General features: G+C 41.9%; 2 protein-coding genes across 2 annotated transcripts; both read right to left on the bottom strand.

Moving 5' to 3' along the window:
* Positions 1–3,243: 3,243 nt before the first annotated feature.
* Positions 3,244–9,735, bottom strand: LOC103372559 (putative polypeptide N-acetylgalactosaminyltransferase-like protein 3). Its single transcript, XM_008302227.1, has 5 exons — positions 9,232–9,735; positions 8,765–8,902; positions 8,352–8,447; positions 6,746–6,907; positions 3,244–3,967 (listed from the first exon to the last, which is right to left on the bottom strand). Exons 1-5 carry the CDS (start codon positions 9,394–9,396, stop codon positions 3,833–3,835), a joined length of 696 nt encoding a protein of 231 aa, XP_008300449.1. The 5' UTR covers positions 9,397–9,735; the 3' UTR covers positions 3,244–3,832.
* A 128-nt stretch (positions 9,736–9,863) lies between these two features.
* On the bottom strand, positions 9,864–17,961 carry LOC103372561 (putative polypeptide N-acetylgalactosaminyltransferase-like protein 3; the record flags this gene model as incomplete). The annotated part of the gene is made up of 4 exons (XM_008302229.1): positions 9,864–10,256; positions 11,304–11,501; positions 12,809–12,983; positions 17,795–17,961. Coding segments are annotated over 4 exons (829 nt in total), but the record flags the coding sequence as incomplete, so codon positions are not given.
* Between the last annotated feature and the right edge of the window lie 654 nt (positions 17,962–18,615).

The following is an 18,615-nucleotide window of genomic DNA, read 5'->3' as shown; positions in this document are numbered from 1 at the left end:
CTTGCCGTTTTACGACCGTTCGAGTATAAATATAGGCCCCGGTGTGGAAAATGATTTAATAAAAGCAGAGTCTACAGGGAGCGATGATGTGAGGTAGAAGAGACAGACCAGGTGTCATCATGAGAGCCCTGATAGATCAATGAGAGAAGGAGCTCAGCTCGAGGTCAAAGAGAGACCGTCTGGCACTTGGAGGTCGCAGGTTTGATCAACACAATTACTCATGTGCTCGCCGATGTGTGTCAGTGGTGCGCCGCCGCGAGTCACGCGGGGCAAAAGCTTCTGTTAAATGTGAAGCCTTGGTTTTATTTTACCAAACACACTGTATGTTATCTGTGACAAGACTGACGCCACAAGAGGGTAGCGTTAGGCGGCGAGATGGTGAAGGTGACTGTTTGATTGAGAGGAATGCACTGATTCAATCTGCAATAAGCTGTTTGTAAAGTCACCAATATCTCTGCTGCAGTACACAGAGATAACAGAGTGTAGCTGCTAGTCATTTAGTCCCTCTTTTAAAAGGCAGACGTATTGTTTTAAAATGTCACAAACTATTTCTATTCACAGATTAACATTCAAAGTGAATTAAAACTAATGAATGTACGGTATGACCAGCCATTGCCATTAAAACCAGGTCTCCTCTGTGCACTTCCTCTCCCAGACTGACTCATTAATATTGAGATCAGGACTCTCTGGGTGTCTCATCATCAACCTGAGGGTAGTTTATGACTCTGCCTTTATGTTTTTCATGCCACAGAATGAACTCGACCAATCTGCTGATATTGCACGATGGATTAGATTCTGACTGTACTTCTCATCATTCAGGAGACCAATAATTTTGAACGAATGTCCAACTCTTTTTGCAGAAATACAGCCCCAGACCTTCACCATGCTTCACTAGTAGTGCCTGAAACCTTTGCAGAGTACAAAAACTACTGGTGTCACACTGACATGCTGGTAGCACCGCACAAACCAAAAGGTCACATGTTCTTATCATAACTAAAGTTGTGCTTGTAGCTGTTATGTCTAGTGGTGGAAGTTTAGTTCCTTGGCTTAAGTAAAAGTACCACAACTACAGTGTAAAATACTCTGTAAAAGTCCTACTGAAACAGTCATTACATACATATATTATTGTGTATATTGATAATTACTGATGAATCAATGTGAACATCATTTTAATGTTGCAGCCGAAGCTAATTTTAATTCACATGCTGCCGGTTAGCTTAATCTATAATACAGCATTTACATGAACCTGACTGTGCCGCTAAAGCTTTAAAAGGCAAACAGTGAAGCACAAAGTACATTATTTGCCTCCAAAGTATAGCAGAGTAGAAGTAGAACACAGCCTAACATGGAAATACTTCAGTATAGTACTAATAAATGTACTTAGGTCCGTTTCACCACAGTACTAATATCTGTTGCCTTTTTTTTTGTCCAACTCGTCATCCAGAGACACATAAAAGAGGAGGGCAGCTGCAGGGACCGACGCTCAGGTTAGAACACACACAACCATATGGTGCAAATGACGACACGATTGTAATGGATGAGAGAGACGTCGCTGACCTGTGATTAAACTGTAACAGCTTTCATTATGGGCTCACAGGGAGATACAGGACACTGCTGGTTAGCTGTCAATATGGCAATTACAACTGATTGGAATTTTTAAAAACAATTCATCTCACAAATAATGTCGCAGGCACAGATTTCACCTCCAGAATAAGGTACAGAATTTAGTCACTATCTTCAATTAGCACGTCCTCTGTCCCTATAGATTCAAGTGACATAACAAGAATCTCCAGACTGTCCCTCTGACATTTAGCAGGATTTTACCCATCATATAGTAATCCAGCTTCATGCCAGAGGGCGACGAGCAGGCCTGTCATTAGGAGTCTGATCAGCATTCAGTGTGGTGTTAGCATGCAGACTCTGTCCTTCAGAGCCACACCACTCAGCTAGAAACAGGCCCTTGTGCTCCCAGCAGGCTCCTCCTGTTTCATTTACATCTTAAGCATTTAACTGATGCTCCAGCCGAGTGAGAGTGAGCAGTCGGCGCTCACACTCAAGGACACTTTTCACAGGACGCGCGGCTGCAACAGGATTGGACCCATAACTTCCCGTTTTATAGGACAGTCTCTTTAATGTTGGCCCACCTGGCTGCCTCAGATGTTGTAATATTTTGGTCTTGCACTTTTTTTTTTCTTTTTTTTTTATAAAGGATATGTGATTAAAGTTTTCATAAGCCAAGTCGGTACAAGTTGCACCAGATGCCATGCAGCTGGGAACTGAGGGTGAAATCCCTTTTGAAGTGGTCTATTTTTGGAGATAATTTCTTGGACTAATCTCACAGTATGAGGAAAATCTTTTGACCAAAACCATGCAAATGGATGGAGCAGTTAAAAAGAGAGCGGCCCAGCATGGTGGTTCTCACTTTGTAGAGTCTCGAGCTTATTTGAAATCCAGCAAAAACAGAAATGCAGCACTTTATCAGCGGGAAGCTGATGGTTTTGCACAAGTGCATCGACTACTTGAGCACAAATTAAAAGGCCTAAAACACAAATATGAAACCGTCATAATTCATAAAGAGTTAAAAAAAAAAAAATCTATCCTCAAAAACAGTAACCATGCACAAAGCAGGAAACCAGTTGTTTATTGGAAGACAATCTTGGGAGCAAAAAATCCAACTGATAACACTGAATTAATCGAATAGATGACATCATATACATCTCAGTACATTAACAATCCCAGCCACCAGCATTTCCACAATCCATACACTTGTGCAATTTGTACATTTCTGTTTCGATCTTCCTTCTCGTAATTCTGCAATTCTCTCTCTCTCTCTGGTGTCCCAAAAAGTGCTGCACTAGTTTTGGCCTTCTGCAGTAGTTATGGCACTCAGCAGGTAAACAGAAGAAATCAACTTAGCACAACTTAACTTTGTTCCCATGTGCATACAGTACTTTACAATCATGCTACAAGATGTAGTGCATCTGATGCTACAGAATACTTTTGAGTAGAAATGACAATAAAAAAATTCAGATGTCGATGACTTAGCCCAGTAGCCCTCTTGACGATATGACTTTTGAGGTGTTTGAGATGACTTACAACGACTGCAACAAAAAAAACAAACAAAAATAGGCTCTAATACATCAAGTTATACTTATTGTTAGTGCCTTTTTCTTCAAATTATAAATATTTACAGGGTCTAGCCTTTTAAAAGAACATAAAAGTCACTATTTGGGCAATTATTTCTGTTAAATTATGCCTGTCGTGAGTTGGCACGCCTTCATTTTTAGGTGTGTTGCACTAAAAACTTGAACGACTTAAACGTTTTCTGATCAGTGCATATTTCAGAAAACTTTGATTCCAGGTATTTTATTATTTTTTCACATCTTAAAAGACATAACGTGATACAGGAGGAAATATTGCAGAAAGATTTTTGGAGGATCAAGATAGAAACCTTTAATTCCCACATAAGACAGAACACAGTTTTGGTTGATTAAACTTCTATCCTTAAACCTAAAAACATCGTAGAGAAGTGGCACGTACAGGAATTATGGCAACATCACATCGAAAGTTTGTAAAATTCAAATAGAGAGAAACAGTCCTCATGCTAAACTTGCATCACTGTGAATGTCCACATTGTAAAAAATGTTCCCAAACCACCTCTCGCTTAAAGTCTTCACAGCACCTGTGTCTTTAAAACAAACCTCCTCGAGTCCTTCCTTGAGAAGATGAGGAGCCTCTCCTCATCGTTAGTCCATCGGCCTCGCTGAGGTCAGCTGACGGCTCTTGGGAATGGCCTCTGGTGTAATTGGTCCCAGTGAAATCGGCCAGTCGACTATTGCTTCATGGTGTTCTTGATGGTCCACCTCTGGCCTGAGCAGGGCTGCAGCACCAGCAGGTGGCCGAAGTAAACGTTGGCCGGCACCACCTCCAGACAGCGTCCTGTAGCTCGATTGATGATCGATTCGTTCTGCAAGGCGGGAGGAGTGACAGCGTTCTGGCTTTAACAGGTTTTTACAGATGCAGCACATGTGACTGATGGGATGTGATGGGAGCCAGGCCTGCTGAGGACTTGTAATATATTAAACACAATATTCCAAAACCTTAAATACAGAGACAAAACTGCGTTGTTTCCAAAGTGGCACCAATTAATAATTGAACTAATACTTCATACTCGTGCTGATTTATATGAACCCTTCCGACACTATAGCCTGCTATACTGGGTTGGCATTATGACTCCTGTTCAACACTGCAGACCGCTGTATCGGTCTGCGGCTTTCATGCCATCAACCCTGCAGACCGGTACAGCGTGCTCCGGTATATGGTGACTTTCTGTTTAATTTATTTTGACTGTCTATCAGTGGGAATCCCCGTATGTGAACAGGCGATTCAGTCCTGAAATAAATCATGCAAATGAAGTAAAATGATGTCATTTGACCCCAAAAATCACCAGAAAACTGGATTTTGCTTCTGAAATTTTTATAAGCGATCAAAACGAACTAATTACAAGACTTTGGCTGATGTCTCTGTATACAAGAGCTGATAATTAATTGCATATATCCTGGTAATTATGAAGTTTACCTTTTCTTTTTCACACCTATGACAGGAGCAAATTTCCACATATATTTAACCGTCAACTTTTGATTGATAGCAGATATGTAATGATGTGAAATCTACTTAAGAATTTATGAGTGATTAATCAAAACCATATCATGAATTTCAAGCCAAAGACACTTAGTGTTGAAGTGTATAAGGAATACACATTTGCTTAGTCCTGAAAGGGTTAAATTTGTGTTTGATTTTTAGGTTTCTTTTGGCTGAAAATAACATAAACAAGCAGCAGAAAGACATTGTGTCAGACCATACACTAACCATGGCTGACTAGAGCACTACTACATGACCTGTATTCTATTTATAGCGTATTCGAATGCTCCAGAACATGTAGAAGAGGTAGTTTCTTCAAAGATGTTTAACAACTCCATGTGGTATGAGCAAATATGGATGTGGCTTTCGTAGTAAAACAAAAAAAAACATGGTACTAGTAAACAAATCCATCATTGACATTCGCTTGTTAATGTCATTTCCAGACAGAGGAAACATACTGGTTAAATAAAAATGCCAAATAAAAATCCGACATAGGTAGGAATAATTTTGGCCTCAGCGACATCCAACAAAGGAATCAAGTAACTGCCACAGCAATGTTCAGACCTTAGAAATGCTGCTACCGCTATTACTTTAGATTGTCAGATGGAAAATGGCTTTAGTGCAGAGAAAACTGCAATCTGTCTCCTCAAAAACGTCCTCATTAGTTTGGAATTACGCCATAAACACTGTGAAAGTGCCACATATATAACATCCTTTAAGCACAAATACCTTCAAGTACATTTTAGTGGAAATCTACTCGAAGCTGCCTCACACGCTAAAGGTTTAATCTTATTTCATTCTTACAGAAGAGGATTAGGGCCACTGTAAGAAAAACTGAGTTCTGTCTTTAATCTCCGAAATAGTGTTTAAAGTCAGAATTCTGTGGAAAAAAAGTCCAAATTCTGACTGTAATTATGAGTTTCCTTGCAAAGCGCTTTACATGTCTGCTCATCCACATGAACATTTACTGTGTTGTCCAGTCCGGTGGAGACACTCTGCAGAGTGGGGAGATGAAGGAGAGATAATGTGACACTTTATGAGAAGCATTTATTGCTCATTATTCTCTTTTACTGGCTGATCTCTGACAGTATCCAGCTGCCGGTTGTGAGCACAGCTGCAGCTCTGCGTGCCGCGATGGTGAAGCTGCGGCTGGATGTGCGGTTCAACTGATGGAAATGTCCGGCTGCTGATATCAAAAAACCCGGTGCTTCTATGAAAGATGTGTTTATTCAGAAGTTCAACAGCTTCAGCAGGACATTCAGCTACAGATGCTAACGCTGCATGTTCTCTGTATTACAGCCATAATCACAACAACGGGTCTCTGTAGTCGTAACTGTATGAGCTGCATCCTGTAGCCTACAGGCTGTGGCTGGATCTGACCACACAGTGTCAGTGGACACTCAGCTGTGGCTGCTCAGGCACTAGTCTGCACCATTGCATTAGGAAAGGCTGGTTCAGCAGCTCTCTCACTGATCGTTGTGTGACTGCAGCCTTTGGACGACACTGTGGCTAAAGTCCAAACAATAGCCATATATCCCGCCACGCTCTCAACCCGCAGTTAGATTCTGCTGGAGATTGGCCCTCTTAAACGAATAGCGAGCAATAAATGCATCAGCAAAATGTTTCGGTGTGTTTCAGGCAGAATGGACCGACACATCAACCATTCTTATGGATAGGAAGGAATGTAAAGTGTGTTTCGAGGGAATACAGAAATCTGTGCTATGACATTTGCAGGGTTTTGTAGAATCTTAATCATATTTCAACCCTCCTTTGTTGCAGAAAAAAAAAGATTTCTGACTATTTTTCTTACAATTTTGACTTCATTTGTATATTTCTGAGATTAAATCAGAATCCTGAGGTAAAAAAATGTCAAAATTGGACTCTAAAGTTTACAGTGAGAAGACCCATTGTAAGGATTTCTTCTTTCTTTCCATCTTTGCTGAGAAAAAAATGATAATTTTGATCCTCTCCTGTACATTCTCACCTCTGCACTGTTCGCTAATCGTAACACTACTTTTCACATCGTGGCTCTCACGACATAATGAATTCAGTTTCTCTTACAAACAGAGACTCTGTAACTACAGTCGGAGGGATTTCTTCTCACCTGAGTGAAATGCCACGTCTTCTGCTTCACATTGGTCACCTTGTCACAGTTGAGGAGCTGAGGAAAGCTGCTGATCTGGTCGTCCACCACACAGCGGGTGTCCTCGCCGGTGCTGCCCAGCGGACCCAGGAACAGCTGACCCTCTTTGGTGAAACGTCCTAACTGAAGGCAAACAGAGAAAACACACGTTAAACAATGTGAAGGAATATGCTGCATTGTTGTAATGGCCTGGCTCTGAACACTGAAGTGAGTACTCTATATGTTAGTGCAAGTCGAAGGTGACGATTGCACTTCTGGCAGGAATTTTCCCCTCGTCATAGAAGCTGCTTTCTGGCTCACTCTGAACAGAAGGATGGTGTCGTTCCAAATTGTGCTGAGAGGCAAAACATGTCTTTGTTCTCTACCGAGTGCTATAACGTCGCAAGATTTTCCTGTAAATCAGCGTTATCAGTGTAAACACAGTGTCGCTTCAGCAACGTTCCCACCCGCTGAGAGCCCAAGATTAGATTGCACGGATCAAATTCGGTGTCGTCTGGTACAGAAACTAAAAGAAATCTCCTCGCACGAGATTTGACGGAACAGAATCTCAAGAGCAACACGATCAAACTGGTTTGTCTGTGAAGATAAAGCTTTCTTTAGTCTCAATTTTCTGAAGCCTTAAAATATGCCCTGGCAGTTCTCTGTCCATCTTCTATGATAAATGAGTGATGGTATAACTAACTTAGTAGCAGCAACACTACATAATTCAGACAAAGATAAAATATTTCCAATCAGCCGGGCTATGGCTCATTCTAAAGCTCTGTGCTGAAAGTAAAAACTAACTGTGCTCAGAAGTGCAGCAACTCGAATTCTGGCCTCAAAGAAAAAGAAAGAATGAGCTGCTCACATCGCAGTGCAGAGATCCACAGTGAAAAGTTAGCAACAACAAGATGAAAGCTTTGAGTTGTGCTTCAATTCAGTCAACCGTCTAGACAACCCAGTTTGAGCGTCTCGCTGCAGTGAGGCTGTTATTCTCTACAGAAATGTTAAAACGCATGCAGAGAAAACTGTCATGTGTTTGCGGCGTATAAGGCAGGTTTTGTAGGTATATTTTGCACTTAAAGTCCTACTTGTGGTCCCTAGAGGTCAGTGCTGCTTCTTAGCACACGGTGGGTTTCAGGTACCTGCATTGAAGTGCAAGAAACTGTTGCTGAAGCCGAACTATTTCATCAGACAGATCATTTTAAAAATGCGACTGAAGTGTGTCTTTTGCACAAAGAGTGAGAATTGAAAATATCTCTGTTATTTTATTTTTTTTTAGCCTTTCACTCACTGCTGGAGCCAAGACTTGCCCCCTGAAGCACCTGTTTACCACTGCGAGCTAAAAAGAGACGCCCTGTGGGCCGATGGGCCGAGGAGCTGACACCAGCTGACTCAGGGCTTCAGCACAAAAAGTGCAACACAGAAACATTTCTACTCTGACAGAAGTCTCTCCTAAGAGGATTTCAGCTGAGCCTGTGTGAGAAACACACTAATGAGTTGTGTGTGTTTCCGAGAGAGAGAGCACAGAGTGGAAAAAGTGTCTCTCTGTGGCCATTCTGCTGAGTGCAGAGTGTGTGTGATGTACCTGAGGACCCCATCCATGGCAGGGGTGCAGGGTGGCCGTGTGGTTCTCCTTCATACCCTGATCCATACACAGGTGGCTTACTTTAGAGTTGCGGATCTGAAATGAAAAATGTCCGCTTACAGGCTAAATATCCCAAAATGCTATTCAGGTATTTTCAGAAAAACATGGCAGCTGTGAGATGCAAATTAAAACCATTTCAGCTGTAACAGTGTGTATGAATGTTGCTCTCTTTCTAACTTTAGTCATTTTGTTTCGGTGCTGAGATTTTTTTTTTCTTTTCATAAACCTCTTAGGATTTGTCTCACCAATTTCTCACTCATCTGTTTTCAGTGTTTTCGTCAGTTTGTGCGAACGCGCCAGACTTCAGGTGAACAAGCTCCTCCGTCTCCTTCACGGTCGGACTGATGACTCACCTCGCCGTAGAACAGCGTGTTGTTGTACCTCCTCATCTCGGGGTAAACATTGTCGAGGTACCACTGAAAGCTCTTACACTGCAGACTCTTCCTCAGCGCAACCCTCTGAGATATGTCTCCGTAATCAATACCGTGGTTCTGCAAGACAGCGAGGAGAGTTTATGGGAAGTCTTTGACTTGTAAAGGCACCATTTTCACATGACTTGGGAAATTAAAATGATCATTCACGACATTTAAAACACAATTTAGCTAATTGATGTAACACTGCCAATAAATGTACTGTTCAGCAAAACATCTGACAAACATGACAAGCCACCTTTTACATTTCCATCAACAGAGCTAATGGTTCACGCTCAATAAACCAACGAAGCTGAGCAGCCGCTGCAGTAAACTTTGCTTTATAAGACACCACTAACAACAGGCTTTTCTCTGCAGGAGTTGTTGCCACGGCAGCACGTCTCTCTCACCTCCATGGGGATGTTCCAGGCCAGGTAGACGTTGGACTTGTACTCATCCATCCAGACCTCGGCCACACGTAGAGCGTTGCGCCGCGTGTGGAAAGCTATATTACTGTGGTAGGGCTTCTTCATCCGTGCGATGTGAGCCACTCTGGAGCAGGGCAGCACCTCCATGCTGCCTCCACACAACCACACCTGCAGATAGAGGGTGTTATTGGGGAAATTAACCCCACAAAAAAATCACAATTTTTGGCCACTAGATGGCAGAAAATATAACAAGCAGACAGATGCACATGATGCCCCCCAGGCCTGGTAACAGCAGCAGCATGGAAGAAAATGTTCAGACAGATGTTTTTGTCCAGCATTACCTCTTTTTTTTAGCTCTGGTTTGGTCAACACCTGAGAAATACATCAGTCTAGATGTTCCACTTTCCAGCTGCTAACTGTAGAGGAGGAGTAATGAGGCCAAATCGTTCAGTAACGTCTAATAAAACAAAGCTAAAATGGTTAAAAGGTGTAGAGTTGGGTATTAATTTTATGATTAGGGAGCATTAAAAGCAATCCTTTGACAATACAGAATAATAATATTAAATCAAGTTGAAAGTTTTCAGTCATTTAAAGTCAGAACATCTGTTATTTCTAGTCCGATTGGAAAAAAAACTAAATATTGCTGCAGACCAACGACAGACTCTACAATCTCTCAAAACGTACAGAAAACCTCCCCAACCTTGCTGCTCCATGTGACCTATTTATCTCCATTGCCCTGCTGTGAGCTGCACACACAGGCCTGGTCCTCCAGGACTCTTAATGGGGCCTCATTTATCAGCTGTGCCACGCAACGGTGGCCACTGCTCCACTTAAACCTACAGGGGTAAAGAGGGAGCAGGAGCAGGAGGAAACTGGGTGACACACAAACCCTGATGCCCAGTTCGATGTTCTCCCCTCCGTAGACGTCCATCCCCGAGTCCAGCAGACCGAGCTCCCCGAAGTAGTCGCGGTTGGCCACGAAGGAGCAGCCGATCATGGCGGGAGTCCTGCACGACATGAAAACAAGCAGCACTGAGCTTTTGGAACGTGCACGTGTGAATCCGAACCCTGTCTGCATTAAAGTGGATTGGCTTGTTTGATGTATTCATGCAGATGTTCAGAATGTGAGTGTTTTAATGCATATTTATGAGATGTTTCCATTTTCTGTTTATTTTTAAAAGACGAAAAAATTTGATCTAAAAATCAGATGTAACACAAATATATGGGTGAAAATCAGATAATTAAAATCCCATTTGGAGCACAACCACGCTGCACTTCAGGCTGTCATTTCTTAAATTGCTTTGAGGGAGTCGGGTACTAAATCTGGAGCTTATTTCTCATTTTCCTCTCATCTTCCCCAAAAAACTAGGTGATTAAAAGCTGTGTACAATAATCTGCTGCTTCTGAGATATACATCTGTTTTCTTGAAGCGTGAGAGGAAAGCGTGTACACTGATCAGACACAACGTTCAAATTAATGACAGTGAAAAATGTCATCTTGTTGAAGCGCAGTGTTTTCCTGGGGAACCTTGAGTCCTGGAATTCTTGTGGACGTTACTTTGCACTTAAGAGTGATCTGAACGTTGCTGCAGCTAACAGCAAACAGCAGTGGCCTCACCCCGTCACGTCATCGGAAATTTACTTTTTCATTTTGCAATTTGGCCGTTGCTGCAGCCTGATCTATTTTAAGATTCTGTTCCAGCAAACGGACAGATCTGGGGAGAACTGTGCAGACGTAAAGCAGCGTAAAGTCAAATATTACTGCAGCTCATAGTAGACTTTTTCTTAGATAGACATCCAAAACGAAGGCGGATGAGCTTAAACTGTATTTTTAGTTTACTCAGAAACTGAAGGAACATGACAAAGTGCTGATCCCAATCCAATTAGACGTCTGTGGGATGCTCTGGAATAAGCCTAACAGAACCCACAGAACCAACGCAGACACCACAGGGGGCACACACAGATTCCCCTGTACACATCCCGACTGTTTTGGCGTGGATGAGGGGATGTACACACTCATGTGGTTTTAATGGTGCGTATGTCAAGTGTTCTTGCCTGATGGGAGCAGACATGTCTCCCTCGTCCCACCACTGCTTGGGCGGATTGATGTACATGCACCACAGCTCCCAGTTGTAGCCGTGGCCCGAGTTCTCGTAGCGCTCCACCTCGAAAGTGTCGTGCTTGATGTTGTCGATCGAGGGCAAGATGATCCTCTTGTGGTCCTCTTTTATTCTGGCGAGAACCGGCTCGGCCCTGACAAGAGCGGAAAAAAAACACACACACTTTAACAGAAGCAAACTAAAAGGCCGACAGCACAGAGCCTCTCTTAAGCTCACCGCTCTTTTCGCCCACTTCAGTCGGACAGAAAGTCCCTCAAGTTGTACTAACTTTATTACTAATTCTATTTGATTCAGCTCAAAGCAGCTCTGGAGGGCATGTGTCTACTTGCTCTGAGAGAACTGTGTTGTGTACATACTCTGAAGTACGCACCGAGCCGGAAAACGACCAGACTTACAAAAAGGTGTCCGCAGGATGTGACCGCGATGTTGTGGGCAGCCAAGTGTTCAGATCTCTGTCCAATCAGTTATAACTTTTTAAGTGGTTCTTTAAAATGGACTTTTGCAAAACAGGCCTCCCAGAAATGTTCTGTTTAATTGCTTACTTTATGTCCATCTGCTATTTGTCCTATACTATCTTTTAATCTGGATTATTCCTGACTTGAGAACTTCTCAGGTGTGAAATAGCCTGAATGTATGTTTTCTACGGCTTCAGCTGCTCTTTGTCCTCTCATCTCATTATTCTTTAAAGCACTTAATAACCTTCTTTTAAAAAAAGTGTATTATTGTTATTGCTGTTGTCATGATTTAGAAAACGTCCTACACTATTAGGTTAGGATAACTATGTTCGAATATTCATAAATGGCCTGTAAATAGAAATACAGATCCCAAGATGTTTCAGATTTAATTTTGTGAGTGCAGATGTTTTCAAAAATAACATTAAAAAGTATTAAGCATATAGAAGCTCTGCCATGTAATTCATTTTCAGTCAACCACACACACATTGTCCTGCTGCTGGAGATACACCATAAATATAATATAATATAATATAATATAATATAATATAATATAATATAATATAATAAATAAAATTAAAAAAATAAAAAATAAAAAAAATAAAATAAAAAATTAAATTAAATTAAATTAAATTTAAAAAAATAAATACAAAAAAAAAGTGAGCTGGGATAAATAAAGTATTTTTCATTTCATTCATTCATTTCATTTCATTTCATTTCATTTCATTTCATTTCATAAAGAACAGAATATGAGCAAACCATCCTATTTGGAGGCAAAATGAAGAGTGACAATAATTCTCCTTTGCAAAGTAAAACTACGGCAGGACAACAGTTGGTTTGTAGATGGCGGGAAAAAAATCAAAAAGCCAAAGATTTCAAAATAAAATGTTTAACTTCACAACTAAAGCAAACCTTATATTGAAATGTCTACCCTGCACTGCTGCTACCTTATCACAGTAATCTAGTTATTCCATCCACACTTACTCACCATGAAGGCGTAAACTCCACGTGGGCGTCAAAAAATCCCGTCACCTCGGCGGTGGCCACCTTCCAGCCCTCGATCCTGGCCCGGATCAGCCCTTCTCTCTTCTGGTTTCTTACGATCTTCACCAAACCCGGGTAGCGCTTGTTCACGTACTCTTCCAGCGGTCCCTTCAGCTGCTCTGCAGCCCACAGAACAAAGATTACACACCCAACAAAAACAACAGGTTAGACAGATTGTACGGGAGTCTGCAGCTCAGCGTCCTCCTTCCTGCAGATGAGTCCTTGAACAAAATATCAAAGCCTGCCAATTCCAGCCTTGCAGCACAGAACATGATCCTGACTCCTGACCTGCTAAAGCTACGGGGTAAAAGAATAGATCCTTTCTCTGGAGCACTCAGGAAAGTATCTCGTGTTATTTTCTAGTCTGTCTGCATAGTTCAGACAAGGACTGAACAATTACTTGGTTTCAAATCGATATTGCAATTTGAAACAATGCAATTAGCACATCGCAAAGTCTGACGATAAATGAGGCGTGGCTATTAAATAATGAGACTAATTCACTTTTAATTAATTCAAGCAGATTAAAACATTTGAGAGATGTTTATGGTTTGGCCTATCGATCGATGTATACAACGTGGTTCAGGCGAGCTGTTCTTGGGCTGACATGAGTCCAGTCTTATCATCTGATAGCCACACATGTGTTCAGTGAGCAGCACGTCTGATGCAGAGTTCAAACTGTTGTGTCCTCCGTGTGTGACAGACGAGTGTTTCATGTCGTCTCTCGTGGTTATGCTCATTCATGTCACATTCACACACAAAACACACAAACACTGAACCGAGGCTCGACTTGAAAAGGTTGTGCGGCAAATGAAATCACAATTAAATCGCAATTTAATCGTTCAGCCCCACTAGAAACTAGGAACCAGAAATAGCCAATAAAACCTATGAGAATGCAGCCATATTAAAATTTCATAAATGGCATTTACATCTACGGAAATCTTCCCACTAACCTGCATGTGTGCTATTTGCATATAAATGGTGTGAAATCAAGCTTAAGCCAGTCTGTACTTTCATCTTATTACAGTGTTTTAATCTCAAAAATTAAGCTGTAAATCCAGACGAGATCACGCTGAGGCTCTCTGTTAGAGAACGGTAACACACTTGGCACACCTTGTTGAACCACTGCCGAACAGGAGACAATTGCATCAGCTATGAACCTAATATTACATTATCTCTTGTCCAAGCTCACATCTACTCGCTGATGCGTTTTCCGGGACTGACACAGACATAAAAACGCCTCACTGCAAGCGCACAGTGATCCAATTTTTTTTTCAGAAAAAAGACAGACACACAAATGACAGAAACAGAAATATGACAAAGAAGAATCTACTTGCTGGCTTCCCTGCGGTGCTGTTGTGAGCTCAACAGACTCCAAACAACACCAAAGGGAAGCGTGCGGCTTCCTGAGCGTCACCGACCGCTCCACCTTTGATCTCTCAATCAACTCATCAGCCTTTTCCCTCCGGACCCAAACACTCACAGCTCCTCTTCCTCTGCATCACACACACACACTCCCTCAAACAAAAAACAAAAAAACACATTTCTCATGCTCTCTGTGCTTTTTCTGCTCCTTTGTCTTTGCCGCTTTTATTTCTTTCTTACTCACGCACACTCTTGATCACAAACTCATTTCTCATGCTGTGTTTTCTCCCTCGCAGACTCACACATCTGGCACACGAGTGCGTCCGAGGCGAGGCCGCCGAGCCGAGTGACTCGTGCAAGGCGGCGGGAGTGTTATGTGTTTGCATGCCTCGCCCTCTGGGCTGCTGCAATGTCTTCTCCTCTGTGATGGATAGCAGGCTGTCAGCCAACCAGTAGTGTCAAGAGAGAAAGCCGGGTGGAGGTGGAGGTGGAGGTGGGCTTCAGCTGTCTTAATCCGTTCACGCTACCCGTCTAGTTTCTAGTACTGACCCTAATTGTTGTCTCAAAATGATCACAGGGTGACAAGTTCCCTCATTAACATCAACAGGGCCAAGTAAAGATGCACATAAAACACACAATTCTACCAGCATAGTGCAAATAATAATGATACAATAAGTAGAAATAAATAAATGTAAGTTAAAAAAGCAGCATTGGTATTGAAGTGTACACTGTCTGTTTAATATTTATAATAGAACATCTGCAATGTGTAATCAACCACTCACACCATCCTGCTGCTGTAAACACAAACTAAAGCAAAAATATGAGCAAACAACCTATTGTTGGTGGCAAAAGGAAAAACGACAATAATTAAACTATGAGTTTGCAGATGGAGAGAAACTCGAAAGAAAATGCTGAAAAATGTCAAGCATCTCCAAAAGTCCAAAATGACATCCTTAAATGTGTTCTTTTGTCCACAACCCAGATATATATAGAGAGAAATCAGCAAACGTTCAAATTTAAGAAGCTAAAATCAGAGATCTTATTTATTTTTAAGTCGTCAAACTGATCAATTCAATAGTTGACAACGACTCGATTCATCAGTCTGAGCACTGTCTCCATGTCATATTCTCTACTTCCCGCTCGAGAAACATTTGCTAAAAATTTCAGAGCGCAGCACTTTCAGGAAACGACTTAGCCTTTGTATAAAAAATGAAACCGTGTGTTCGTGACACTTCAGTCAAAAAGCGATTGGCGTGGGGCTTTGGGAGCGACACAGGCAGGGGAGGAGATGTCAGAGAGGGCTGCGTGACAGAATAACACATTGTTGGTTTTGATCTTTTCATGGGATTAGATGACAATGCTTGAATTAGATAATGCCAGCCTTATCCTTCAAAGCCTCGACTATCTCATCTCTTTCTTCCCGTTTCCTCGTTATTTGTCTTTGCTTTCGGTTCTGTTCGATTGCTCCTTCTCCCTCTCTCCCGGATATTCATTGCCTGCCCTCTCTCTCTCCTCCTCTCTGTCCGACCTCATTTATCTTAGTGCCTTTCTGTCTCTCATCCTTTCCCTCTCTCTCGCTGCCACTTTCTCTAATAGCCTGGTTTGCTCTGTCCGCCTCTCCTTTCATTCTCTGATGCTTCCTCGTCTTTGTTCCTCCTCCCTCCTTTTTTTTTTTTTTTGCTTTGGCTATTTCCAAGCCCTTCAGCCTTTCCTTTTGTTTCATCCCTTCTTCCCTAACTTCTCTCTCTCACGCACCAACACCTCTTTATCTTCCTCTCTCTTTTTCACTTTGCCTGGTTTAATCTCCTTCCCCTCCCCTCATTTCACAAAGCCCGGCTTGGCAGCCCGGCCCAATAAATAAGACAGAGACATCACTCCCGTGACATCCAATTGTGCGCTCTGCCTCTATCTGCCTGTCTGCCCTGCAAAAATTTGACACCATCAGTCACCTCAGCAAACACTACTCCTCAAAAGCAGTGACTGGAGCTTTTGTCGACGGGACGCTCATCCCTCCTCCGTGCCAGCAAAGCCCCGTCACAAGTTAGACACCTTCGTGCCATTAGCATCACTATGTAGATCCACTTATTAGCATGTTTGTGTGTAACAAAACGCATGAACATATTACGCGTAGTATGTCTTATTCCCATCTTATGTATGCTAGAACTGATATCAGGCAAATTACACGTCTAACAATCAATCAAAGATGCATATGGAAGTTTGTAATCTTCAAACAATGCAGGCTTTTGAAGCTCGACGATGTTTAACGCAATATCATTTTACAAACACAATGGCTCTTTTGTCGCTGGCTGATTCACGCAACACAATGAGGCCGTGATTAAGCCATTCGTTACAGCTAAATGTTATCAAATATACATTCCTATCGACAGCGTTGACGGTGTAAAACAAATCAACGTCCGTCCACACGTCTCGTTTGCAAAATCACCTCATTTAAAATCATTAATCACGGCGAGACGTGGAGGAAACGGCATCAGAAGTAATGAAAATCTCACGCACGTATCGGAAAACTGCCACCTCTGATGCTGACGTAGCAAAATTAGTTTCACCATTTAGCGTGTGGTGACACTGAGAATAATATTTTCAAATGTCAATACCTGCAAGAAACATCAACTAATCAATATACTGTATTCGTGTAATTCTAGTGTCACTTTTAGAATATTTGATGGGAAAAAAAATCAATCAAATTAGTGCTGAATGATTACTTGACGTGTTGTTGTTGAACCAAAAGCCCAGCTGGAAACCTTCTTTCACACCCTTGTTGTTCTATGTGATCCCTGAAACCCACAGATGGGTTTGAAAGGCAAGTTTTCTTTTTTAAAAAATGCTAGAAAGGCAACATTTATGGGCAGAAGTTGGAAAACAGAAAGAAATGTTGGATTTTCAGCCTTCCGGCCGTCCTTTGACTAATCATCTGCCGAGTCGTTGTGAAACAGAAGTTTAAAATCGTGGTATTTAACTTGAAATATAGCTCTGAAAACAAAAGTTCTGCACTCGTTAGTGCAACCGAAAAGCCATTAGTGACCCAAAAGTCACTTTTGGGTTTTTGTTTTAGTTAAATTGGAATGAACTGCAGGTGCTACAGAACATATAAGAGATAAGTATGGAAAAAAATTACAAATGGAAGTAGTAAAATATCTATAGTATGTACAGTCATGCTTCTTTTCCAGTGTTGATGACACCTGGAAAAATGTTGAGTCCATTTTTTCAACATTTCTGTAATACAGGTAATCAAAGAAATTTCATTTTTCTTTTTTCCTGATTTGTGGCACTACAACGGTGTCATACAGCACAAAGACATCTTTGAGTTGTCTCTGTTTCTAGCCATGGTTGAGTTGTTTCCATTAAGGTGCAGGATTTGGAATTGCTGTGCATAAAAATGAGACAGAAGCAAAAAAAAATGTCCAGAAACTGCTTGGAATTCAGATGGTTAACTGACCTCTACATCTACAGACACTGTGCTTCACTTGATGTACAACAGATTCAAATTAGCGTAAAAGCCATTTTCTTCTGTAAGGATTTGGAAAAAGGGAACTCTTTCATCTCTACTGACCGTCATCGCTGTTGTCGTCCACCAGGATGATCTCTTTGAGCAAATGAGCCGGCGTGTGATTGACAGCCGAGTGGACCGAGCGCAGGATCACCGACAGGGCCTCGTTGACGAAGATGAAGATGAGGGAGATCTGGGGGAGGTCTCTCGGGTAGCTGACCTTTCTACATCTGCAGAGAGAGACGGGCAAACACAACACACCGTGTGGAAAATTAAACCTTTCCATGCCTGCTAGCGAATTTATGCATTCTGGACTTTTGCACGCTCCACTCATTCCCCTTTATTGCCGTAAAAGACCAAACTGCCTCCGTGGAGCCGCTGACATCTTGTTCAATGGGGCTGAAAAGCAAAGCATGTGCCGCTTCCTGTTCAACTATAATCACATGGATGTTTTGGGTTTTTTTCTCCTTCTTTCAAATTGGCCTTTTCACAGTGCGTCTGCTGCAGATAGAAGGTCTATTTTTACTGCTGTTTTGTTTAAACAGCTCTAATGAAGAGGAAAGCGGCGGGGTGAGGCGTCGGCTCCAAGTTTAGTGCATGTGAGAGAGGAAATGCCTTCGTAGATTTGCCTCCTTTTCTTATCTCATTTTCCTTTTATCGATAATCTTATTTCCCACGTGAAACGAAACAGTAGTCGCACGTAATTCTACGATAAATCCAGTTGTCATGAAAATTCACGAGCTCGGATGACGCTATTAAACATTTTTATGATATTTGAACCTTCAAAAACAGATGCCAACATGCTTATTAGTGGGTGAGGAACAGGGATGTTTGCCACTTAAAGTATTGCATTCTGATATATTCAACGTGAAACCCAGAGGTTT

The sequence above is a fragment of the Stegastes partitus genome, unplaced genomic scaffold, assembly GCF_000690725.1.
Source record: "Stegastes partitus isolate 25-593 unplaced genomic scaffold, Stegastes_partitus-1.0.2 Scaffold1780, whole genome shotgun sequence".
NCBI classification, from domain to species: domain Eukaryota; kingdom Metazoa; phylum Chordata; class Actinopteri; family Pomacentridae; genus Stegastes; species Stegastes partitus.
This window is presented reverse-complemented; position numbering and strand designations above follow the sequence as displayed.

Bases quoted from the DNA above. Each gene is read 5' to 3' on its own strand.
- LOC103372559 (XM_008302227.1), bottom strand. From the start codon at position 9,396: ATGGAGGTGCTGCCCTGCTCCAGAGTGGCTCACATCGCACGGATGAAG. The intron at 6,908-8,351 runs GTACATCACACA...GTTTGCCTTCAG, and splicing joins GCCATGGATGGGGTCCTCAG to TTAGGACGTTTCACCAAAGA. The intron at 3,968-6,745 runs GTGAGAAGAAAT...CCCGCCTTGCAG, and splicing joins AGACGTGGCATTTCACTCAG to AACGAATCGATCATCAATCG.